The following is a 26,777-nucleotide window of genomic DNA, read 5'->3' on the forward strand; positions in this document are numbered from 1 at the left end:
AGAGCAATTCCATTAAGGAAAAAGATACTGATTCAGCCTCCCAACAGCTAAAACAGCTAAAGGAGCCACTGATCCCCAAAACTCAGAAAAGTTCCTGATGGGAGCCTTCCCTAACAGTTTGGGACAGTATCTTTAGAAGATACAATCATATGACTGTGAGGATGCTGCAACAGTCATAAGTGTGAGGACAGGTTATAAATCACATTCTCCAGTGCCATCAGAATCTTGACCACTAAATGCATGATATAAGCCAAGGACCACTTATAACATGTTTTTATACTTTTATGTTTTTTTTAAATGTTTTTATTCTTTTTAATGCTTTTATGGCACTCATAAAGTTTGGGTTTTAGTGCAGATTGTCAAAACAGATTCAGTGCAGATTGTCCCTTTTTAATATTCACACTTTGGATTTAGTTTCTTGGTCATATTAAACTGTTATGGGATTTGGAGCATGACTCTGTGCTTTGTGTGTGTGTGCGTGTGCATGTGCACATGTGCGTGCACATACATAGACACTCATACACAACTAAACTATACACAAGAACTTTTATACGATGTTGAGTATAGAAAAATACTGTATACACGAAGGACTTATTGGAAGAAATGATGTAATTCAATGCTAGAGCAATTCCATTAAGGAAAAAGATACTGATTCAGCCTCCCAACAGCTAAAACAGCTAAAGGAGCCACTGATCCCCAAAACCCAGAAAAGTTCCTGATGGGAGCCTTCCCTAACAGTTTGGGACAGTATCTGTAGAAGATGCATTAATTTACACAGAAAACACTAGATTAGGGAAGGTAGGAACAGACTGAAGGGCTGGTAATATTAGGAGACATATGACTACTCTCCCAAAGGTGCTTTTTCAAAAGGCAACTGGACTTTGTTTTGGGGTTTTTTGTTTTTGTTTTGAAGATGTTTTGCTTCTCATCCAAGAAGTTCTTCAGAAGCTTCAGAACTGAAGAAGCTTCTTGGATGAGAAGTGAAATGTCTTCAAGGAAAAAAAAACAAAGACCAGTTGCCTTTTGAAAAAGCGTCTTTGGGACAACCATGACATGAATGACTGAAAATCTCCATAGACAAATGATCGCCCTATTGTTTTTTTTTTTAAATAGTTATTTCACAGTATAAGGAAAAAAGGGTAAAATATTACAAGATAGCCAAAGCTTGCAAGATCCCTCCCTCCCTCCTTTCCTCTCTCTTTCTCTCTGAGAAATAGTTATATAACACAATTAAACAGTACACCCTTCTGAGTGAAGACTAAAGCTTCCTGTAGAAATTTCAGTCATTAAGCATCAATGTTGCCACACTTACGCTGTCTCTACTTTGGATTCCATTTTTCTCATACAATATTGTCATACGATGGAATACAGTGTAGAGGAAAAAAAATCTTTAAACATTCCAGTTAATATTTGGTTGTGCTATTAATCCTCTGTTTCAAACAATGTATCCCTCTCCCATTCCCTCCCCTTTGTTTTCCTCTGGTTGGTTGCCTGTCAGGTCTGGATCTGGATCTCATAAGAAGAGGAGGCACAGGTGAGGGCGGACGGTATAGCTTTCTCCCCCTTCTTGTTTTCACTGCTTTGCACTCCAGGCTAGGCCTAGCACCCCTTTCCTTTCTTTGTTCATAGATGCTAACTCTGGCCCTAATCAAGCCTAATTCCTGATGATTACATGGAAGAACCATGTATTCTTGGCAATAACACCAGGAAGATTGGTCAGTGCCTTCCTCTGGGAGGCTTTTCCAGTTTTGTGCTGGTCTCCTGTTCAAGTGCTGACCAGCTCTAATCCTGTTTAGCTTTTGAATTTAGCAAAGGTAAAGTAGGTGCTACTGTCTGCTTTATAATTAGCAAGATAGATAATAAATTGCCTTGCGGTTTGAGGACAATATTAATTTAAACTTAATTATTTGACTCTTTTTTTTGTGATGAGCTTAAAACAGCCTGGCATATTCATACAGATTGCTTTGAAATGGGCTAGGGACTATAGCCGTGATGGCGAACCTATGGCACGCATGCCACAGGTGGCACATGGAGCCATATCTGTGGGCACGCGAGCATTGCCCTACCTCAGCTCCAGCATGCATGTGTGTGCCGGCCAGCTGATTTTCGGGCCTTCTGGGCCCACCAGAAGTCGGGAAACAGGCCATTTCCAGCCTCCAGAGGGCCTTCGGGGGGATGGGGAAGGCCGTTTTCGCCCTCCCCAGGCTCCAAGAAAGCCTCTGGAGCCTGAGGAGGGCGAAAAATGGGCCTACTGGGCCCATCGGTAACCTTTTTGCCGTTGTGTGCCAAAAGCAGGGGAACGCAGTGGGGTTGCACGTGCATGCACAGGGGGCACTGGGGGGCATTGAATTATGGGTGTGGGCACACAAGGGCGTGACCCCCATTTTTGGCACACAACGGCAAAAAGGTTAGCCATCACTGGACTATAGCAAAGATAGCTTTAGAGCTGTAAAGCAGTGCTGTGCTGGTAAGTTTATAACAACCAGTTCTGCCAGCTCCATGTCTGTGGCTATGTTTCGGTTCACTAGGTGTCATAGCTCAGCTTTACTTTCAGCCAGTCTGCAAAATTCCCCAAAATTTGATAATTGGCTCTCACGAGCAGGTACAAGCCAGCGCTAGCACACCACTAGCTATAGGTCAGCTACCATCTTGAATGAAAGATTCAAAATTCAAAAGCTTGGTAGCAGTGAGAAAACTGCTTCACTTGGCAGAAAGGCATCTTCAGGTGATGTTATAGCAACTCATCAAGAAATCTGATCTTGATATCCCAATTAAAAATCCAGAGTAGTAGCTCCACAGCAACCTAACCGTAAGAATTGCATGTCACATATTGTGCCCACACAGCCTTCCCTGACACTGCCCACATCTCCATTCATTTTAGCAACATAAAAGTTTTGCATATGCAGAGCAAAGAGAAGTGAGGTTTCATAAGGGTTGAGATTAGGATAAAAATAAACTGGGGGAGGGGAGACAGCGGGGCATTTGATAAATGAAGAAAAAGGAGATGCCAGCAGATGAGACTATCTGCAAATTACTCAGTAGGCCCAACCAAGTGGCTGTTCCTTCTGTTTGTTTTACCCCACCGTGCTCTCTCTTCTTTCTTTCTCCTTCTCCTGAATATTTTGTTTTCTGCTCTCTTGTAGGTCCAGAAGTCCCAAGAACAAAAGGAAAGAAAAAAATAAAGATAGAAAAAGGTGAGCTTTCAGTTCTCAGTCTGCAATGCTTATGAATTTCTGGAGCTAGAAAACAGGAAGGATAAGATGTTGGTGTCTATAAAATGCATCTGGGTCAGAGGTGGGTTTCAGCAGGTTCTGACCAGTTCTGGAAAATCGGTAGCGGAAATTTTGAGTAGCTCAGAGAACCGGTAAATACCACCTCTGACTGGCTCCACCTCCATCTATTCTCTGCCTCCTGAGATCCAGAGAGGAAATGGGGATTTTGCAGTAACCTTACTCCAGGAGTGGGGAGGGAATGGAGATTTTACAGTATCCTTCCCCTGCCATGCCCACCAAGCCACGCCCACCAAGCCATGCCCACCAAGCCACACCCACAGAACCGGTAGTAAAAAAATTTGAAACCCACCACTAATCTGGGTGGTAAGTGTGATATAAAGCTGGTGTTTTATTCCCATTTAATAAAAACATTCCTTCCTATGGAAAGAAGAAGGAAGTGGAAATGCCACACTTAAGAAAAGGCATTGTCTCTCATGTAAGGAAAGTGCTTCATCCAAGAAGAGGATCTCTTTCCTATATATCAGAAAGGAGGAAAATGCTTCTTTTAAGACAGCCTTTAAAATCCTGTACTTTAATATTTTTGTATAAACCTCTGATTTAAACAATTTTAATTCATCAATAGTTTCTTTTTCTTCCTGTTAGCTTGTTGCTTGTGTTGGCTCCAAGAACGTAGCATTAGCAGATGTAGCAGTGCTGATATTAATACTGGAATAGAGCTTGATGGAAGTTGCCAGATCACAAAAGGGAGTGAGATCAACAAATGGAGCAGGGCAAGAAAATGCTAAAAAGTCTCCTTCTAAGCATTTCAGTCTTTGCTTCAAACTAATGCTTTAGAAAGCATCTTTCTAAAGTAGGCAGAGTATCTACCTGTGATATGTGTTATATCTCACTGGCAGTGATATATGAAGTAGATCTAAAATGGAGGAATTCATCAGAAGGTGGAATAAATTATATCACTTGATTTTACATGGGGGGGCGGGGAGAAGATAATTAATCTGGGGCACTTGCTTTGTTGGCCAGGCCTAAATTCATCATAGTTTGGCCACAAGGGAATTTCTATGGATTGTTTACATTACTGACAGGAGAGCCAGCTTGGGGTAGTGGTTATGACATCAGGCTAGAAAGTGGGAAAACATGAGCTTTAATCCTGCCTTAGGCATGAAGCCAGATGGGTGACATTGGATCAGTCATTCTCAGCCCATGGAAGAAGAAGGCAAGGAAAAGCCTTACCATGAAAACTGCTGGAACTTGCCCAGGCAGTTGCCAAGTTACTTATAGAATCATCTTCTTGTGCCATATGCGTCATTAGACATTGGCGATCATGTTGGTGATCCTATTTTTATCAACAACCACACAAAAAAGTGCTGTTGAGTTTTGTCCAAACCAGTCCCTTAGATTTTGAAACCTTGATGTTCTTCTTCTGCCTGGACTCTGTTTGCCTTCAATCTTTCCTTGTAGGATTAAGTGAAGTATGCCGTATTTTTCCGGGTGTCACATCACATGTCCAAAATATTCTAACTTTCTCTTTTTTATGGTTTTGATGATTTCCCTTGACTTTCCCAGGTGTCTTATCATCAGTCTTTCCTAATTCAGTATGCTTCAGAATTCATTTGCTGGGATTATTAATTTATTAAATGTACAAGGCCACCTGTTCATTGCAACTCTGGAAAATGAAAACAATGTTAAAACAATTTAAATGTTTGAACAGAAGAACAACAAGCTTCCAGAAAAATTGGGAATTACAGTCCTAATACATTTGCAATGAGCAAGTTGGGAAAAGCTGGATTATCTGCAACAATAATTCTCCATTTCTCTTTTAAAAGATCAAATAGAGCAGGAGTCCTGAAAAGCACTGACATGAGCTCCATGTTGCCTTATCCCTGATTAAAGTAATAACTTCTGAATAACTGAGATAAAGACTGTTGATAAATTTGTGGGTTTGAAGGAAATTAAAATTGAATTGGGAATGGAGAGATCATTTTGAACATTTTGCTTTTTCTTCCAGAGAGTTGAATCTGATTTACTCTCCCTCACAATACCCCCGTGGGAAAGTTTTTAAATCAGAATAGGCAATGCATCTTGGGCATTGACATTGTCTTTTGATCCTGTGTCTAGCAAATGCTTGTCTTTTCTCCTTTATTTATAGTAGAAACCTTTAAATATCAGAAATAATTTCAGATTTACAACCTGAGAAGCATGTAGAGAGCTCTTATTTAAAAGATTTGTATGCTAGCCCATGTTAAAAAAAGTCCAGGCGGCTCACAACAGCAGTAAAACCCAATATGTATAAAACACACCCATAAAACAAAACAAAACCCTGGTGCTATAATCATCCCTTTGGGAAGCTGCATAGCCAGCTCCAACATTTCATTCTATTTATTCTATTCTATCCCAGCGCCTGGGTAAAGAGCCAGGTCTGGGTAAAACGCCAAAGGCTAAAAGGGTGGAGACCTGCCGGAATCGTCAGGGGGAAGATGTTTTGTAAGGTAAGGGCAAAAACAAAAACCTTGTTTACAAGATAATGGGCTTTATCAGGACAATCATTTTTTTCAAAATACACTCAGGCTGGGTTCTTGAAAGACTCTTAATCAGATCAGTTACACATTTTGGTTAGGTTCCTTTTGTGTTACTTAGCTTACCGTGTGAACCCATCAAGTTTGGTTAATTCATGGTTCACTGGATTCTGAAAACCCAGTTTAATTTGGTAACCAGCAGCCACCTCTGCAGCTTGTCACTAGTTTTATAGGTACTTGTCATTTAATGACTGTCTTGTTTTAACAACTGTTCAATCATTACAGTAATGAAAAAATAACTTTATGACCAGTCTGTGCATTTATGCTGCATTTGCACACAAAAGTACTGAAATTCTTCTTGAATGATAATTTTGCTGGATGTGGATGGGGAAACACATGCAGTACAAGGAAAAAAAAACCCTTTATTACTCATAGTTACCTCAAGCTATTTTTCTTAATTGAGTTTCCTTCATTACTAATAAGGGGGAAAGATGCAAAAATTCCAGGGGGAATTCTGGAATCTGCAGGAAAATGAACTTCTTCAAACATTCTACTCTGAGAATACTGTACTCAGTGGAGCTTGAAGAAACAGGACCCTTAGCTCCAGGGAATTTTAAGAGGTGAAGTCCACACATCTTAAAGTTGCTGAGATTGAGAAAGACTGCCTTAGAGAATAGCCACTGGGGCTGCAACAGATTCTCATAGGATGAGATACTATTTGTTGCCATCCAACCCCACAAGCAGAAAAATGCCATGGGAGTCTAAATGGTGCAGACTTAAAGGAAGACATTTTTCCTCTGAAATGCTACTCAGATGTGTGTGTATATATATATATATATATTTGTGTGTGTGTGTGTGTGTGTGTGTGTGTGTGTGTGTGTGTACATAGTTTCTAAGAGTGACAAGAAGCATCACTGATAGTACAGCAAAGTTTCCAGAAGAAGCAAGGGCGAAATTGATTTAAAAAAAATACTGGTAGCTTGGAAAAATTCTTTTGAAAAAAAGTAAATGTTCAAATCCAGGATTGGGACATTGTCAGAGGCTCAGGCTGTTGCCCCTCCTGCTTTCTGGCTGGCTGAGGACCTTGAAGAGAATCTGACTCTGCATTTTTCCCCCCTTTGTTCTTGTTCAGAAGCCTCTGAATAAAAGTCCAATGTCTTTGTAGGTTTTGCTGTTGAATATTGTGTTTTCTTTGTATCTCCTTTTCTGTTCCAACATTTAAAGATCCTTATTTTCATAAGAGTTTCTTTACAAGCATTTAAATATTTTCCATTAAAATGTCTGTGAAAACAGCAAGTTGATAAGAATTGACATTGGAGCACCCCAGTTAATATCCAGAGAATCCCCAGATTGACATGAATAAAGACAAAAAATAATAATGAAAAACAGTCTGAATCTTGCACACCTGCCAAATCTCCCAGTATCTGAGGACCTTCCTATAAGATCATATGAAATTTTAGGGTTTAGGGTTTATTTTGACCATAAAATGAGATTGACCTGTGACATCCAATTTTAAACAGCTTGCCTTTCCCGGCAATAGGACAACAAGATCAACAGCAGCACTTGACAGGGCAGGTTTGTTTGTTTGTTTGTTTGTTTGATTGATTTGTTGGTTAATTTATGCAATCAAGCTATTTTTGACTCCTAGCACAGCATAACTGGATTTTATCAATGACAATCTATCCTTAACGTGGTCATTCGAGTCTTTGCACCCATCAGCATTGTCATTGAGTCCTTGCTGCTGGTCATCCTCTTCTTTTCTTCCCTTCCTCCTTTCCCACTACTGCAGTGAAAACCAGAGAGTTAGTCAGCAGCACTTGAGGGGCAGAACAATCCATAATTTCGAGTACAACCCTGCTAATCCCATGAGAGAGTATCCAATCACTGTTTTCTGCTTAGCTACCTTATGCTCCAGCTTCTCACTGCCTTCTTACAGATCTCACAGTGAACTGTCTCCTCGTCGCTCCCACAGACACAGCAGCTATAGTTCTCGGAGCCTTTCTCTTTCCTCGGAATACAGTGACTGCAAATCCACAAGCAGGTAAGCTGTGGTTGAGTCTGATCTGGCACATTTTTAGTGGAGATGCAATATTATTTACAATTTCATTTAGTCAATTTCTAAGGCTGCCTGATCCTCAAGTAATTCAAAGTGATGCACAATAAAAACTAAAAATGGTAGCAGGGAATACAAAAACTCAACATTCCAGTAGGTTTACAAATTGCTATGGTCCAGAATCTGCTCAATGAGCCAGGTTTTTCCCCCCCCAGTTTTCTTTTAAAGGACAGGAGCACGAAAGAGGAATACAACTAAATAGAGTTCATTTTATTCAAGGCAGCCCCTGAAAATCCTTCCTAACTTTAACTACATCTGTACAAGAACACATATCTCTAAATAACTGGAAATGAAATTTGACACAAACTGTTTTGCAACATTGAATTAAATATGGCTGCTGTTCAGTTAAAGTACTGAATTATAGTATTAACATTATTTGGTAAGAAGTGTGTCAGCAAATAGGAGAGAAAGAGCACTGGATTCAAATCTTGTAAAAGTGACTGTTTGAAGATAATACCTAATGCAGTAATTCCCATATAAGGACGGCATTAGACTGGGGAAACTGGTCTTAAATACCATGGTAAGGACAATAATTTTCTGTACAGCTTTTCCACAAGTAGACTTCCTCTGATTCAGGGGTAGGCAGTGGAAGACCCAGGCTGCATGCAGACTCCTCCAAATATTCTTTTTTTCCCCCTTTTGGCAATCTGTGGAGTGGCTTGTAACTCTGATTTAATCAGAGCAACAAAACAACAAGGCTTTCCATCAGCTGAGAAAGGTAATATATAAAAAGCATAAACTCCAAAATAAGATTAATACAGTTGATTTTTTTAAAATCCCAAACTCTCGAACCCCTCCTTTCACACATATGTGTTCAGAGGAAAAAGGAAAATCACAGCCCAACTATAAATGCCACATTTTGCATCCCTGACCTGTTGTGATAAACAGCAGCCTTCCCTTCTGCTATCTGCCTTCAGTATGACTTACGAGAATAGACAGTTCCTCTGCCTTCCCTTTTGTCTACAGATTGAGCCCCAAATACAGAGAGGATGGTCAAAGGGCCAGCAGCCACAGATCCAGCCACAGCCCATCCTCCTCTTGCACTGGCCACAGCCGATCAGCCACGCCTCATCAAAATGGGCACAAGGGCAGTGCCCAGAATGGCCGCCATAGCCATGGTGCCCTGTTGGAGAAGAAACAGGAGGTATGGATGCTTCTGTTTTTACCATGATTTGAGCCTCACCTATTCCTCCTTTCCAAAACAGCCTTGTCCCCTCCTTTCACTCCTCCCTTGTTCTCTTTTGGACACTTTGCTCAGGATATGATGGATAGCAAAGGCTCCGTTGATTCAGAGTGAGATTCCCCATAACCATTATTCTGCTATGCCAATTACAATCCAGCAATCTACATCCAAGCACCTTCATATACCTGTACAATATGAAGGGGCAAAAAATTGAAACCATGGGGAGAAATGAACTGTTTCTCAGGTTTTAGTTAAGATTAGGAATGAGGGGAAAAGTTTGCTGGCAAATCTTTTCAGTTCAAAAAGTTGGGGTGTTGCAAGTGCAAAACATTCTAAATCCCATTTTTCTTTCTCTCTTTCTCTCTCTCTTGTGCACACAAATACACACACAAAATGCACACACACCTCTATCACCCTCTTTCATGGCCTGTTCATGATTTCTGGCAATTGTAGAGATTGTTAACTTTTATCCACAAGCCGCTTCGAGGATAGGAACATTCCTTAAATCAGTGGGACAGAGCATATTCTTTGTTTACAGGAGATCCCCAGAGGCAGTCTGTAACTGCTTGAACCCCTCAAAAGCCATTAAGTATAGATCAGTGTTTCTCAAACTTGGCCACTTGAAGATATGTGGATTTCAATTCCTAGAAATCCCCAGCAACCACAGATCATCCTTCTGTAACCTCTAAATGTATTGAATTACAATTCATAAAATTCCATTGCTAAGTGGCCAAAAACAGGGAGTTGTCATTCATCATCTTTGGAGGGTGGCAGGATGAGAAAGAAAGTCCATTTAGGACAAATAATGCTGAAGTGTATAAGGCATCTTCCTATTTTGAAGATATTGTTCACATTGCCTTGTTCTTTTGATGTCAAACATAGCTGGGTATTAATCAAAATCTCTAGTGACAGGGCAGTGGTTCCTGCCACTATTGTGACATTTTAATAGTAATCATAATAAATTAAAAACTAAAGAATTGTCACTGGAAAAAATAAGGAGTATGATCATTTGTACTGTGAATAGGAAGATGATTCATTCTTGCTCATTTACCCTCCTTTCTAAAAAGTCAAGAAAAGGAAGAATTGTCCATGACACTTTCACCCACAGTTTCCTGGGACAGTTGCTTGTTTGTTAGTGGGCCTTTCTGAAGGAACAAGAGTGGCAGAATCGGGGGGGGGGGTGGAGTTAAAAGGAGGATAAGCTTAGAATCCCTACATAGCCACAAGTGAACTAAGCCCAACCTCCCTTGAATTCCGTTGACTCTTATCTAACCCCAAGCAGGTGTTAACCATTAATTGAAAAGATTCTTGTGCATTAGTGTGATTAGCAATAAATCAGTTTAATTGGATCTTCATAATCTCAAATTCAAATAACTTCATTTCAGTCATTAACCTGCAGAAGTGGACCTAATCTTTCACTCCTGACATTAATCTTCTCAGGTCAATGAAATTCAAAGGAGGTTGGACTTAGTTCATTTGTGGTTATGTAGGGATTCTACGCTAACCTCTCTTTTAATCCCACTCCAAATTTTGCTTCTCCTTCTCCTACACTGTCATAACAATATCATCTAAACCCAACCCAAACATAGTTGGAAATAAGTAATAAATTTGCTCTTGTCTTACATCAAAAAATTCAAAGGACCATTATAGAACCATTGATAGTCAAGTAGTATCCACTTTTTTTTTCCCAACTTCATGGTTGCCTCTGGTCCAAATATTTCATAAATGCTCTGAAAACTCTGGAAACTAATTTTGCAAAACATAGTTACAGGAAACTAGATGTTTTTCAGTTATGCTTTATTTTTTTAATTCTTCAACAATTGGAAATATGTAATGGAAAGAGAATATACAAATCACTTAAAATAATATGAATAAATATAAAGATCTCATTTGGCAGACTACTTTTTGTCTCTATTAGTAGCATTGTTGGTTGTTCATTCCTTATATTGTAACATATCTGTCATTCTGGGGGGAAAGAAAATAATCTGCTGCAGGAATAGGAAATCTGTAGCCTTTCAACTATTGTTGAATTCCAATCCCACCAGCCCTATCCAATATGACCAGTGGTCAAGGATTCCCAACAGATTCCCAGCTATTTGCTTTCTGCCAAGAATCTTATGACAGAAGACATAGTTTGCATACATGCAAACATATTATATTCTCAGGAAGCCTTTGATATAAATTAGATTGTGAGGCAATAACAGGCCCAGAATCACCCAATGAATTTCATGGCAGAACTCAATGAGTGATTGATTACTGAAGTGATCCAGTGTTGAAGTGATCTGGCAGTAAAATTTCAGGCACCATAGAGGTGGAAGGAAAGGCCATCACATTTTCAGGATGACAGAGAGCACTTGGAAGAAGTCTTAGCTCAGTTGACCTCAGATGTCTTACAAATGAAGGTGAATATATGTGTCCCCTCAGATGTCTTAGCTCAAATGATTCCGGATGAAAAACTCATTATTCATTGTCAATATCTTACTTGCAACTTATTTTGACCCAATGAGATTATTGCATTGGATGGCACTACTAGTCTATTTGAAGAAGGGGAGACCTGACTTTAGGGACAGAGTCAGGCATTACACGATTTTCTGTTGCCTGTCTCTTTAAGAGGCATTTAGCTGTATTGAGCCATGTGTACTGAGACCTCATTTCTGGCTAAGGGGTGTTCAGGCTTTGGGCTGAACACCCCTTTCATGCTCCAGCATGGAATCCATTACCTAAAAACAGAGCTCCTGATCTTCCCAATTGTTAATGATTTATTAAAGCAAGCCCCTGCAAGTCATCTTCACAGAGAATTAAATCGGGCTCTATATTTCTGCTCAGCTTACCCATTCTTTTTTCTTGGTCATAAGCCTTACCCCCATTTTGTGTCTCAAAACAACATTTGCTTGTTGTTATTCTTATCATTTATATTTTTCTTCTTTCCATGTACAAAACATACGTGCATGTACACATAAACACACAGTACTGTATTTATTCCATTCATGTCAATTTTATGCTCTTTGCTTTTAAAACAATGCTTTAAAGCAGTGGTTCTCAACCTTCCTAATGCTGCGACCCTTTAATACAGTTCCTCATGTTGTGGTGACCCCAAACCATAAAATTATTCCTAAAACCATTAAAAATATGTGTTTTCCGATGGTCTAAGGCAACCCCTGTGAAAGGGTCGTTCGACCCCCAAAGGGGTCGCGACCCACAGGTTGAGAACCACTGCTTTAAAGCATAATGTGACTTGTATGCCCTGAGAAATGGATCAATTAGAGAACAAAAGGGGCTTTGGAAACCTCAGTAGAGGCCACCTACTCTGCCTGAATCCCTATTCCAGCATCAGTTTCATTGGATCTGATATTTTTTTTCTCCAATATCAGCTGCAATTGGGCAATCAATTCATTATTAATGCAGAGATCCAAGATAATGGCTTAATTTCAGAAGAAATAACCAATAATAGCTGGATGAATCCAAGTTAGTGAAACTGTCTTAAATCCTAATATTTAATCTATTAATATGCTTCACTTCTCTGAAATTTTGGAAATATTTATTTAAAATTGATTTTAAAAAAATAACTAGCTTTAAAGATTCCAAAATAAAGCCCTTCTTGTCCTGCTTCACATTTTCCTGTTTTAAACACCAATTACTTTCAAAAAGTCTTTATTTTTTATCTGAAACTGTGCTTTTCTTTAGCCCCCAATTTGAAATGTGGTAGCTTGATTTCTTGCTCAGTAGAAACAGGAAAGGGGGCTAGAGGGGCTTTTATTTCATTCTGATTTCTTCCACTTTGTAATGTATAGAAATGCAAACTGTTCACTTTTTCTTTTTTCTCTATTGTCATTTGGATCTAGAAATATATATATATATATCTAGAACTAGCTAGATGAATCTAGAAATATATATATGTGTGCGTGTGTGTGTATACACATGTACATGTGTTACTGTAGAACCCTCCAGCCAATTATGAAATGCACAGATACCTTTCTGTACTTATTTATGACTCTTAAACATTTTGGTTTCTTAGATTTCATGTTTAAAAGGGAAAACAATTACATACATTGTTAAAAAAATAAGTTCAATTAAACTTTACTTAAATTTTAGCTTTTGCCAAGTGGAAAGATCTGTTAAGCTGTTCCAGAGATTCTTTTAAGATAAAAGGCAGATTTTAAAAAGTTAGAATAAAATTAAAACTTTTGAATCCAAATATATTTCAATAAAATTACCAGAAAAATTCAGAATCTGAATTATCTTCCTTCACCTGGTCATTAGGCTAATTATAAGATTGCCTCTTCTGATTTCTGGTTTTAGGGACACAGAAATTAGGAACTCTTTTGCCTCTAAACCAGAGAGGCATACACTGCTATTCCAAACAATCATATTAACAATGTTGAATTTAATTTTTATTAAGGTAACATTAAGCAAAATTAAACTTAGTTTTTGTTCTGCCCAGCCCTCTTTATCCTGCTCCACCCACCTTATAAAATGTAACCCACAACACACCATTAAAGATTGCAAGCTGCCTGTGTCCTGAATTACTACCTCCACATTAGCATGTCTCCAAACACCAGCTACTGGAGAATAGGAGTTGGGGAGGACTGTAGCCATAGGTAGAAAAGGGTGGAGGTAGGTGAGGAAAACTACTGCACCCCAGTATTATGACACAAGTGCCATCCTTTATCGATCCTTAGTAGAACACCAACTTCTCTGAGCTGATATCTTTGGTAGGTTTTCAACTTATAAAATACAATCAGCAGTATTGCTGTTCACCTATCCCCGAATCATCCAATTCTCTCTGGAAAACCAATTAAAACAACTTGATAGGTAGATATAGGAGTAGAATTCTATTAAACTCAAAGAAATGCTGACTTCCCTTATAAAGAAATCCTTTCAATGTTCATGTCAACTTTTCACATAATGGACCTCCTTTACAGCTCTTTCTTTCGGTCCATACACTGCCCTCCCATTTCTTATTGCACCTCCCCCCCTCCCTCTCCCCCCTTATATCTTTTCCTCATGGTCACCTTATATAATGCCTCCATCTTTTGAGGGAAATCACTTTTGGCCTATTCCCTATTACAAAGAGAACCTTAAATCTTGACATTTTCTGCTTTCATCTGCTGCTTTTCTTGCATGCTGTTGGGACTTTTTGTTTCCTTTAAAATTTTTAAATGTTACATAGTAACTTTTTAAAATTTTATTTCCCAATGGCTGTGCTATTTAGACAATTGGTAAATATGCCGATACATAGATAGCAAAAAATATGTTTACCTTGATGGATCAAAAGAAAAAAGAAAAGCTGAGTCAAAAGAAAACTCAGAGCAAAGCAAAGGGGTCTGAAGTGCATTACTAAAGAGTCATTGTCTTTTTCCCATTCTGCCCTCCAAATGTGGAGATTATTGTTTCTTTTTTTTATTATTGCATTCCTGATCAAACAGAAGGTAGGTATTTTTCTCCCTCCGCACGTTCACTTCTACAGATCAGCCTGTTGAAAAGCACCGTAGTTTGATTAAATGTTATTTTTCTGTCTTTCTATTTCTTTCTCTCTCTGTATCTCTCTTTCATTCTTTCTCTCCTTCTTTCTCTCTCCTTACGCTTGTCTCTTTTTGGTGGCTCTGTACAATTTTCATTGTATTTTTTTTAACAGCTACAAAATCATGCTTTTCTTTTTCCCCGTGTTTTTTCTTTCTTTTTTTTAAAAAAAATTGTTATATTGTTAGAATGCATTTCTGTGTGTTTTCAGCTCTTCGATCTTGTGTTTGTTTTCATAAATGGTATAATTATGTCAGCTGATTTGATTTCCTCTGTGTGGTTTAAGTATGATTTTTAATATGGCTGATTAAACATAAGTCATTTAATGATCCCCATTAAAGAATCTTTAAATAGAGGGACTATCCATAGAATCCTCATCGTTGAACTTATATACTGATTTAGTGGTTACTGACTTTGCAAAAGCTGTGAAAAAAATAATTCCAAATATACACTAGTAATCACAACTTTGTGATTACTATAGTAGCATACACAACTTTGTATACTGTACAATTCAGAAACATAAAGGTTTCTGTTTACACCAAAGCATCAGTTTCAAGGGAAGCAAGAATAATTTTAACAACCTTATTAATCTTAAAATATCGCCTAGACAGGATTTGATAATGAATTACAATACAGGTAGTCCTTGTTTAGTGACACAATTGGCAACAACAACTGACGTGGTCACTAAGTAAAATCATGAGTATGTTACTTCTGCTTTCCTTTGTTCTATAGACTGGGAAGGTTGTAAATGTGAGGATTGGTCATAAAGTTACTTTTTTGTCACCATCATAACTGCAGATGGTTGTTAAATAAGGTAATTGCTAAATGAGGACTGACTGTATACATTTTTAGTTTGCCACAAACATTTATTTGTATTTTAAATGGTGGCTCCTGATGAGGTTCCAAGTTGGGCTAGACTTCATATGACATTACTTCATGGAAAGTTAAAAGAAGTTAAAAACTAGAAGACTAAGATAAATGTCAGTGTATGACTAGAATAACACTGTTTTGGAGTGACTCCATTGACTAGATCTAACTCTGATGCAACTTTCAGGAATATTTACAACAAAATAAGCCTTCGGATGCCTTTTTTCTTCTTGGGAAGTCATTGTCAAACAGTATCGGAAAGCAGCTTCTCTGATGGTTTGCTCTCCCACTCATTCCTATGTGGCCAGTCTAGGAAATCATCCCTCCTTCCCTCAACTCCTCTGCACTTTGTCCCATATATTTTGAATTATTTTAAGAAAAAGGACACGGTTAGCTCTAAAACATATAAAGTTTTTAAAAATAGCCTTGAAAATAGCTGAAAGGATAGCCAGCTCTAAAAGTTCTTGACCTAAATCAGGTGTTTTTCTCTGGACTTTAAACTCTTCTCATTCAGCAAAATAACACATTATAAAGGTCCATAATCAATAAGGATTTGGATTTTTTTGGCCCCTTCTACGTCCATTCCATAGCCAATTACCTCAAAGGTTACTTAAAATTATATCCATTTTTCTTTTCCTGTAAAGTTTACTTGGTTATCCTTTTGTATACTCAGGTTTTTCTCCTCCTTAGTTTTGCTTAGGGATAAAGCAGCCTTCCCCAACCTAATGTCCTCTGGATTTAGCTTTGGTGGAAGTCCAACATATCTGGAGGGTACTGGATTGGGAAAGATTAAGGTAAGGCAACTGATGGACCTACTCCAAAGCATAATCCTCCATCCTCTTTGCTATACCCTTTTGCCCCATGTTCTGATATCTGAACAAGAATTCCTCAGTCCCTTATCCTCAGGTGTATGAACAGTAACCCTATAGGGTTCTTCCCAAGTTTTCCAAGGCTGGCAAACATTTGCTTGCCTGTCATAGTTCACATTTTGGGAAGCAGCAGCAGAAATTAAGCATCTGCTGCACAGTAAAGCAAATACCATTATCACCCAAATCTTAATCCTAGAAAATACTGATTGCCAGAAAGCTTGAGCTATGTGGTAGATTTCAAGATCTGTTTCTGATATTGACTTTCTGCAGTCAATTGACCTAACATGAAACACCTAAACAACTGAATTGGGCCAAAAAATGCACGCACCCCAATGGATTTTGAGTTTCATACTCCACTAAGTTTCCAATTATTTTTCTGGGGATAAATTAATTTGCTCCATTTAATGCATGCTTATAAACCTCCTATTTTCCTGGTTCAAATCAGACCCTTCTTGCTTTTCCATCTTATGCTGTTTATTGCACGGGACATTTGTAATGAAGCAAATCTGACTTGCACCAAGAAATGTCCAGAAAGTAAAGGATTGTTAGAGGTTCCTGCAAGATAGGTCACTGATATGGAGACCATTTCTCCAATAATCCTCCTCTGATTTAATGCACACTTTCATAAACACACAAGCACAACCTTTTAATAAGCTCTTTTTATCAATCTAGCATAAAGCATTTTGCAGTCTATCAAATAGCACTTCAGCTCAGGTTAAGAAGCACAGAAAGATTGGAACTGCTTGCAGTATTGGGATCCCCCATGCATGTCAGAGAAAATCCAGAAATGTCACAACTGAGCACAAAAACGATTTGAGGACAAAGCCCTGCATAATGAAACAGGGCTTGGAAGGGATGGATATATTACCACAATTGTCTAGTTAATTAACTCATATCAGAATAATTAGATATGGAACAAAAAGAACAATCTGCTCACTACTTCTTGATCGGTTTTTCCATCATTATTTGACAAATGTAATCCTGCTGGAGCAGAATACAAGACAAATCCATCATGGAAAAAATATTATTTGATATAATACTGGCATACTTTGTAAGTAGAGAACAACTATATCATCTCTGTACTTCCTGTCCTTTCTGGCCTGAATCAGATGGTTTTCACAATCACCACCCCAATTCCAGTACATACTGAACAATTTGAAGGAGTTAAAGACTGTTGCCTGAGCTCATGGTGGTGCTAGTTTGGTGGTGGAAATGCTAACTTTTCAGAATGACATATACTGATTTCCTTTTGTTTTCTTGTTCATGCTGAAGCCTCCATAGCGTGCCTCACTGGTAGGTATATACATTTTAGAAGGATTGCTAACTCTCTTGAGATTTAGTTGGGCATGCTTGGAAAAGGTAGATTGGCCACCAGCTGAGCCCAGGCCGAATCCCCTCAGCAGGATTGCCATTGACCAGCCCCCTGATGTTAACCAGTGGAGCTCCTTAGCTCCAGCAACCCAAAAGCAAAGGGCAACATTTAGACGTGTCCTTTTGCAACTACTGCCATTTGAGAGGCCATTTTGACCTTATTGATTAATTGATTTAAAACATTCATATAGCTGCCCATCTTACAGCCAACTCTGCAACCGACTTTGAGACATGATATACATGTTTTTGCCAATGGAATATAATTCAAATGATTGAAATTTACAGAGCCCAAGGGAAAGAGATTCCTTTCATATCCTGACAAGCTTGCTAAAGGCTTTCCAATCCTTTCCCAATGTTCCAGTTTTCAAATCATTATCCAGTTTTTCTTTTGGGATTAGTTAGAGGATATTTTTCCTTTTCATAGATGCATGCAAACTGTGTTACAATTTTAAAAGTTCCAATCCCTTTCCCCAGATTTCTACAACTCTAAAAAAGTAGGGAAAAGTGTCTTCTATCTTCCTTTAATTTTTAATAAGCCTAACATATCTATGGCAGGACATTTTAGAAAATAGAAGCATTATTCCTGCTGTTTATTGGAGTAGTTTTAGACCACTGAACATCATAAACAGGTTTGGTTTACAAGTTTATTCAAAAAAACAAAAGATGGAAGAGACCCTTCAAATATCTCATTACCCACTTTGGATTTTTTTTTCAAGGAAAGGACTAATGGTAGCCTGTCATAATTAGCAGCACTTGTCCCATGATAGATCAACTGGCAGTGAAATATTTAAATTTGCTTCCAGCAAGATCCATGGTATATATATTTTATAATTCTTCAGAATTATTAAGATCCATTTGCTGCCCCAGTAATTATTATTTATCATTTATTGTTTGGAGGATTTAAAGCAGATAGCTACGTATATGGAAACAAGTAAAGAAAGATTAAAGGGACAGGGAATACTTAGCTTGGAAAAAAAAACAGTGGCTGTGTATATGTTAACACTCTACTGCAGTATTTTCCAATTTTGGCAACTTGAAGATGTGTGGACTTCAAATCTCAGAAATCCCCAACCAACATGAGCTGGTTGGGGAATTCTGGGAGTTGAAGTCCACACATTTTCAATTTGCCAAGCTTGAGAAATACTGCTGTACAGATTCTTGAAGGACTATCACCAAGAAATAGAAACTTGTTCCTTGAGGCAGACTTGAGGAGGGAGTTTAAGTTAGAGAAGGAAAATTTCAATTATATTAACAGGAAATTATTGAAGATAAAATCATTGAAAATAGAACCAATTATTCAGAGGATGAATGGACTCTCCCTTGCTGAAGATCTTTAAGGACATTTTTAGCAATCATCAGTTAAAGATATACTATGAATTAAATATAAATGTTTCATTAGAAAATTAAACAAGAAAAAAAAGGAAGGGAGAAAGAAAAAATGGATAATATTGGTACATTAAGTATAATGCAGTAATGCTTTACAAGTATGGAAGTTCTTTGTGAAAGAGTTCCATATACATGAATGTGTTTCCTTATTTCTATCAGTGAAATGTTGAAGGACTACACAAATAATCTTTTGGCTTAAGAATTTCCAACCTGGCATGTTCCAAAAATATTGTACTACATACTGCATCAAATGGAGCTATCCAGTCAAGTTCAGAATTATACCTCATCAAACTATTTGCAGCTCACCAGACTAGGATAGACTATCTGAGATGACAGAGTTATACAATATTACCATCACTCAGAACTATAATATTGGTAGAACATGAAGAAAGAATCAAGAGAGTCCTCATTCCTTCAAGATTTTTAAAATATAATTTATACATACACACTTAATGTGACTTAAAAACCACACATTACAAATCCTGTGCCAAGAATGTTTTGAGTTCTGTATGATGAACTCAAGTCTACATGATCACAGATCTTGGACATTAATATATTTGAAGATTTGGCAAAAAGTGTGCTGAATTTTTCTGTATGTGTCCCCAGAATTTCACTGAGTTTAGTAGTTTTCTACACTGCAGAAGTTGTAGTGGTCATATGCTTATCACAGAAACACATGGAGAAATCCCTTCCTTTCTTCTGACCCAGATTTTCTCCACATTCCCACATCCAGCCTCTTGAGATTTCTCCAGGTGTTGCTCATAGTCTATTGCACCTACATCCTTAGCCAAAGGAGCTAAAGATTTGGTGGCCTGGATTTTTTTGTTTTTTGTTTTTGGAAAGGTGATATTCTCAAGCTATTTCCCAAACTTTAGCTTTCTGAAGCCTTAAAAAGCAAGTCCTTTTTGATGAAAAATATAAAAAAGAAAAGATGCCCTTGAGTCAAGATCAATGTCTGCTGATACCACCCATGCAGTTTCTTAAATCTGTAGAGATTCTCAGTCATCCAGGTCATGGTTGTCCCAAAGGTGCTTTTTCAAGAGGCAACCGGACTTTCTTGTTTTTTTCTTTCAAAGACATTTCGCTTCTCATCCAAGAATCTTCTTCAGCTCTGAAGAAGCTTCTTGGATGATAACGAAACATCTTCAAAAGAAAAAACAAGAAAGTCCGGTTGCCTCCTGAAAAAGCTCCTTTGGTACATGCAGTTTCTTGTTAGCATTACATTAATGGATTGCCATGGCTTTTTCCAAAATATTTTTTCAAATTCCCACCTGATCCTGGAATTCCTAGGTGGCCTACCAAATGCAAAATAGAACCTATTTTGAGTTAAAAATAATTATATTTTTGACCCTAAAAATACCAAGTAGACACTTGGCAGGTAGCATTCCTCATTTTTGTTGTAAATATGTAGCACTTCGTAAAGCTGAATCCCTTAATGCCATTTTGTCCATTATTGTTTTTAGTTCTCTTACTGTAAGAGAAACGAAAAAGCATTAAGTTCATAATTTTCTGCTTTTGCATATGGATATGCAAAAGTCATAATGCTTTGACAGTACTACAAACCTCAGCAGCTCTGCCTCATTGCTTTCCTGGGGCTTTGTCCCCATAACATAACATCCCAGCTTTGGATCTTGGGAAATATAATGTCCGTTTTTAAGATAAATGCCAAACATCTTGGAAACCATATATCCTTGTAATTACTCTTTTACCTGCAATCATAAAAAGAAAATGCTGGTTGTCTGTGTCTATATTGAATACTATATAGTGAACAACTGCAATCTTTGTAAAATGCCTCATTCCTTCACTGTCCACCTCATAGTCATCCTTAAGATTCCCTTTGATTGCCCACTAAAGAGTCATTTGCTAGCTACAACTTCTGAACAAGGTTTTAATTGTAAATATCTTTACTAATCAAATTTAGCCTGAACAATATACTTGTCCAAGGGCATCTGGCAGACTTCAGAAGTGGGAAATGTATTTATTCATTTGAGATATATCCCACCTGTCTTTGTACAACTCAAGATGATATATATTTGAGGTGAGTTGGGCTGAAAGAGAATGACTGGCCCAAGTCAACTAGTCTACTTCCATGCCTAGGGCAGGACTAGAATGCAATCTCCTTGTTTCTAGTCTAGCTCCTTAACTAGACTCTTCAGAATCAAAGTGCCCAGTGGTGCCTATTATTTTGTTCTTCTGTAAGAATAATTCAGAGATAGAACATCTCCATATGATGCCAAGTTAGTAGAGACATTTTCAGATAATCTCTGATGTGTGTTTGTAGTACTAAGCCAAACACTTGTTTTTAATTCCATTTTGAAATAACCTTGATAATAATGTGAAGGGCTTTTCTGATCAAGAGAAGCCATAAGGAGTTCCTATCAGCATCATGATGTGTATAGATCAGCCTTGCCTAAACTGATGCCCTCCAGATGTGCTGGACTGCAACTTTCATTTTGCTCATCCAGCAGGACCATTGGAAAGCACCATTTTAGGAAAGGCAACATATGTGAGCTTATTAGTGTTTTCATTTCGCTGGCTGGAAAAACTAACCAGAAACATGGAAAATAAGGCTTTGTTTTAATAGGAATAAGGCATTGCACAGTGTATTTAAGTATTATAAGCAAGCAAATCGGTGTTTGTAGGCCCACCCAATTTAACATGACTGGGGCAAAGTACAACTGGGATTCAGAAATTTGAAGGCTACCTTACCATGTTTGTTGAAAAAAATTTGAGCAAACCATTAAACTTTTTAGGAAAAGAGATTTGTTATCTGATCCAGTTGCGTTCTGCCATTCAGTTGTTCAAGGAAAATTTACATTGGTACAGCTTCTTATACTAATGAGGGGATTTTTGAAACTGTTCTGTGAAGGGTGAGACTGAAGATCCATGGGAAATTACAATGATCAGGGTGTCCTAGGAAAAACATTATGGTAACATTGGTAAAAATAAAAAAAAAAAGCTTATAAATGCTTGAAATACAGAGAATCTAATGATCTTTGTTATGCTGGTCTATGATCATAATAAAGATTTGATTTGGTAATTATCTCTGTCAGCCTAACTTCTACTATCTTGACGCATTATTTACAGTGATGGGATTCTGAAATAGCACGGAATCCATGTTAAGCTTTTCTGTATCACAATAATTATTTCTTAGAACAAGAAATATCTGTTATGGTTATATATCTTTTTGTTTGCTGGGGGAAAGCCCATCTCCTAAAGTGCGTGTTTCCATACTAAACCCATGGCTAATTTTCCAATAACTAAAGTTAAAAGGGAAAATGCAACAGTGAAGGGAAAGATTTTCCTCTGCTAAAGAAAGGAGAATCCATTAACCTATAATAGAATTAGATTAGATGAAAGGGAGAAATGAAGGAATACTGTTCTTCTGAAACATTTCTCAAAATACACCTGGTTAACCAAAGCTAATGGCAGAATTGAATGGATGTCATCAGTATGGTATCCTTTCAATGCACAATTTTCAATATCCCTAGTCTGCATGGCTGTTGAGAGTAGAGGAGTTTTGAATTAGGGGACCTGGTTGCTCAGGATCAGAGACAGAATGGAACATCAGGATAAGGAGAGAAATTGCTTCAAATCATCAGCAGACAAAGATGAAGGTGGGCTTCCTGCTTCAGGTCTGGGGGTTACAAATTTCTCAGATTCCAAATCTGGATGGAAACCACACAGTTGGTTGGGAAGTGCTAATAAGACACCAATCATATTCAACTCTCCAAATCAATAAATAAATCCTCATTACTCCCATGTTGTCATTGCTTCTTCATTGGAAGAAAGTCAAGGCACAAAGACCAGTTCTTGATGGGTGTTTTTTTAAAGGAGCCAAACTGAAGTCCAGTTCTGACAATTTACCCAGAGAGAGGAACAAAGAGATTGTTTCCCTCCTTTCCCTAATTGTTTGCTGCAAGGCCCTAGGAGACAAGGGTGGTTTTGTTTTTTTTATTTCTCTTCTCTCTTTCTCTCTCTCTCTCTTTCTCTTTCTTTATCTCTCTTTCTCTCTTGCATTTTTGTCAATCTAATGATTCACTTATATTGCCCAACTTTTCCCTTCTCTTCATACCTTACCTACTAAAGGAGGAAATGCCACTTTCTTGGTAAGTGGACGTTAACCAAGAGGGTCTTAAAAAAAGTGGTAATTTAACAAAAATATTATAAAGTGAAATTTAAAGAAAAATAAAAGAGAATAGAACGCTGGTGGAGACTCTGCACAAAGTTCAAAACCCAGGAAGAGTTCAGAAACTTTTCTTTGTTTATTTTCAGTACTGATGACATTTGTGGAGTTTCCTTTTTATTTAAAATTTGTTTTCTCCCACCCCACCATCCCTTTCCCCTTCCATCATATACACCACCATGTTCCTCCCCATACTTCTGTCTTCTCTTCTACTCCTCGATTGGCTATCAAGAAATAAATTTATTTTTTTAATCCAATCCCACACTTGGACCCCTATTTCTAATCCTTTCTTCATCCCATAATATTCCCTCATCCACATCCTCCCCTTTCTCTCTTTTTAAATATCATTTTAAATCATTACAAAGATTATATATCATGTAATTTCATTTTTCCAAGGTGATTCCCTCCTCCCGATTGAACTTTCCCTCCTATTTACATTTGGTTTTGGTTCATTTTCTGTTTTGCATGCCAGAGATTTGCATGAGCTGCGTTGTTTAAGGACGAGAGATTGAACAGGGGATCGAGGTGCAGAGTAGTTTCTGTGTAGCCTGCCTTATTCAATCATTGTGCATTGCTGTTGTGAATTGCAGCTTTCCTTGTTGGTGGGGGGTTTCTTTTAAAAACCTCTCCTCTCCTTTTTCTTTCTTTTTCCCCCTCCTGCTCGCTCCCTTTTTTTCATTCTGCCAGAGGTTGGGTTCCCTGTCGCCTTCAGCCAAAGGGCACATAAAGACCGAAACCCTATCGCTCCACGCCAAAGAAAGCAGGGGGAACAAACATGGGGCCAAGACCCCCCGGAGGTCCACATCCCCAGGGAGATGCTCTGGAGGAGACAAACCCTCCCACAGGCGCCACACCAGATCCACATCAAAACACAAGCGCAAAGGGCATCGCAGGGCCAAAACCTCTGCAAGCAAGGAATCATCCTGGTCGGTCAGCCATACAGGATATAGCAGTGACTCAGAAGGGTCTACCTATTCACATCAATACCACGCAACAACCGGGGCAGAAAAGAACCACAGGGTACATCTGAAAACGTAAGAGCCAAAGATTGTGGTGCATGTATGACTAATTCAGTGCATGAATGAATAGTTCAATTCAAGCATCCAACCCTGTAGTCAGGAATACCTCCTTGGATTAGATTCTATCTGGGATTGAGTTTAGCTGTATCTCAGTAGCAAATGCGTAGCTTTTGACAGCCAATATTTTGAGTTGAGCAAATGTTCGTTGCGTAAGTCACATTCCTGGATTCAGTACAAATTTGCAAAAATGGGTTTTGTGTACTCCAGACCTCAAAAATAAAAGACCATCTGTTTTGAAAAAAACATGAGGCTTGATTACTGTCCTTAAACTTTTTAAAATTCCTTTTGAAAGGAATTTACATAAAGTATATCCTGTTTTTAAAGACACCAGATTATTCGGAGCAATGGCCAGAAGAAGGTTGGTTTAAAGATAAAGAATAATAAAAACAAATAAGAGATTCGAATATCCCACAATGACATTTTGGACAGCAGATTGTCAAGACATATGGGTCACCTGATCGGTCACCGCAGCAAGATAGATTTAATTTAAATTATAATAATTTATATTATTATAATGATAATAATTGAGTACTACCACTTGCAGGATAATATCCTGCATCTACGATGGAATACCAGTATATCTCAGCCAACCTAAGATAAAAGTTCCCCAGAAAGCATAGTATACTGTAAATCCTGAAATATTCTGTTTTCTTCCTGTTCTTTGCACACCAGATGTCATTTAAGATAAAATTCTGCTCCAGGTCCTGCTGATGGAAACAGCTTTGTCCACTCAAAAATTGAATTGGAATAGGTTTATAAAGGAACTTTCCCTTTTTGTGAGAATTTAATTCCAACTTGAAAGCTGAACACAAGTCTAGAAAATGTGTCAACTGCTTAATTATCAAAACAAAGTTAGATTGTTTGACTGTCTTTTCCCCACTCTGTTTTTCATTAGGTATCCTTTGTTGTTGTTGTTGTTGTCCTTACATCGTATTCGTTTTAGAGCTCTCTCGACTCTTAGTTCCATCTCTCCCTAATTCTGGCACCATGATAAAATACCTTTATAAAGAGCCATTAATGAGATCAATGGAGAGATGTGACTTGGCTTTACAGTGCCTTGAGTGGCACAATGGAATGAACGATGGTGTGACAGACTTCATTCTTTCCACATTTGAATTTATTCATACAAATTAGCATTTGCATTTTATATAAATATATATGCTCTTTGTCGCCTTGTTTGGTGATATGTATATGGCTATCATACCTCCTGACATTTTTGACTGTCCTATGTTTTCAGCTGCCAGTGAGAAATTTCCAGCAAGACCATAAACAAGATGACAGGCTTCTTCACTGTCTCCATCCTCTCTATCCAACATGTTAATTGGTTCATTTTCTCTGAAATAATAATAATAATAAACTCTTAGGTCCTTGTTTAGGAGTCTGGTTATTTACCAGTCCCTTACTGTGAATCAAATTGAACATTAAATCTTAAATAATAATTTACAGACTAGACAAGAAAGAACCGGAGAAGATAACAAAATACAAAGACCTACAAATAGAAATAGAATGATTGTAGCAAAGGCAAGCAAGGATAGTACCAATAGTAATAGACGTCTTGGGTGCAATCCCAAAACAACTGGAGCACCACTTGAACACCATTGGCATTGACAAATTCGCCATCAATCATTTGCAAAAGCTGGGAACAGTTTCCATCCTGCGGGAATATCTGTAACTCCATCAAACATCCAGATCTGCCTATCCCAGGTCCTTGGTAAGGACTTGATAGGTAGACAAAAATGCCAAACCCAGTCTGAACATCTGGCTGACTGTGCGATGATCAATAATAATATTAATAATAATAATAATAATAATAATAATAATCTTACATCCTTCAAGAATATTTTCAACATCATCAAACAACCTCTGCTTATACCAGGTCCTTGGAAGGACTCGGTGAACAAAAATGTCAAATCCAGTCTAAACATCTGTCTGACTGTATGACCAATAGTTTATAGTATATCCTACAGACTCTTCCATCCTGAGAACACTGCAATGTCATAAAGGATTTCTACAAGACTTTCTTCCATTAATTTTTCCAAAATCTTTATAGCCATCTGAAGGGTGCCTATTCAAAACCAATGTGCTTCACTTTGGTCATTAACCAGACTCAAATAACCTTTAAATCAAGGAAACAGGCAGAATCAAAAATCCTATTGTCCACCTTCTTCCCATACCTGTTTCTGACATGATAACCCATGTCTTTCTATGGAAGAGATTGATAGAGAATGCCACAACCGGCTTTTCCTTTCATGAGAAAGGAAAATACTACAGTTGTATTCAGTGGCCATTGGGTGATCATTCTAATGACCATATAAATACCCTAAGGATTTATTTAAATAAGATGTCCCATTCTGTTCACAAAGTTAGTAGAATTCATATCAGTTCTTTGGAAAACATTTAGTATGAGTGAAGCAAATGGCATGTACAGGTAATGAGATATCTGTATTTGGGTTTGCA

At 37.9% G+C, this 26,777-nt stretch overlaps 1 protein-coding gene and 1 long non-coding RNA gene across 6 annotated transcripts in view; one reads left to right on the top strand and one right to left on the bottom strand.

Moving 5' to 3' along the window:
• Window positions 1–26,777, top strand: part of SRRM3 (serine/arginine repetitive matrix 3) — a 205,120-nt gene that overhangs the window by 165,423 nt on the left and 12,920 nt on the right. For 4 of the 5 annotated variants that reach the window (XM_060693164.1, XM_060693161.1, XM_060693165.1 and 1 more), the window contains 5 exons: window positions 1,499–1,534; window positions 3,144–3,194; window positions 7,683–7,787; window positions 8,826–9,003; window positions 23,929–24,275. In XM_060693164.1, coding sequence (XP_060549147.1) covers window positions 1,499–1,534; window positions 3,144–3,194; window positions 7,683–7,787; window positions 8,826–9,003; window positions 23,929–24,275 — 717 coding nt within the window. The remainder of the gene's footprint in view (window positions 1–1,498; window positions 1,535–3,143; window positions 3,195–7,682; window positions 7,788–8,825; window positions 9,004–23,928; window positions 24,276–26,777) is intronic. The other variant, XM_060693166.1, reaches the window with a different exon arrangement.
• LOC132712278 (uncharacterized) overlaps window positions 25,420–26,777 on the bottom strand; it is a 51,030-nt gene continuing 49,672 nt past the window's right edge. The window contains exon 4 of the long non-coding RNA XR_015731619.1: window positions 25,420–25,655. This is a non-coding gene — a long non-coding RNA (uncharacterized LOC132712278). The remainder of the gene's footprint in view (window positions 25,656–26,777) is intronic.

Source organism: Pantherophis guttatus, chromosome 1 (genome assembly GCF_059756535.1).
Source record: "Pantherophis guttatus breed Tessera chromosome 1, ASM5975653v1, whole genome shotgun sequence".
Lineage (NCBI taxonomy): Eukaryota > Metazoa > Chordata > Lepidosauria > Squamata > Colubridae > Pantherophis > Pantherophis guttatus.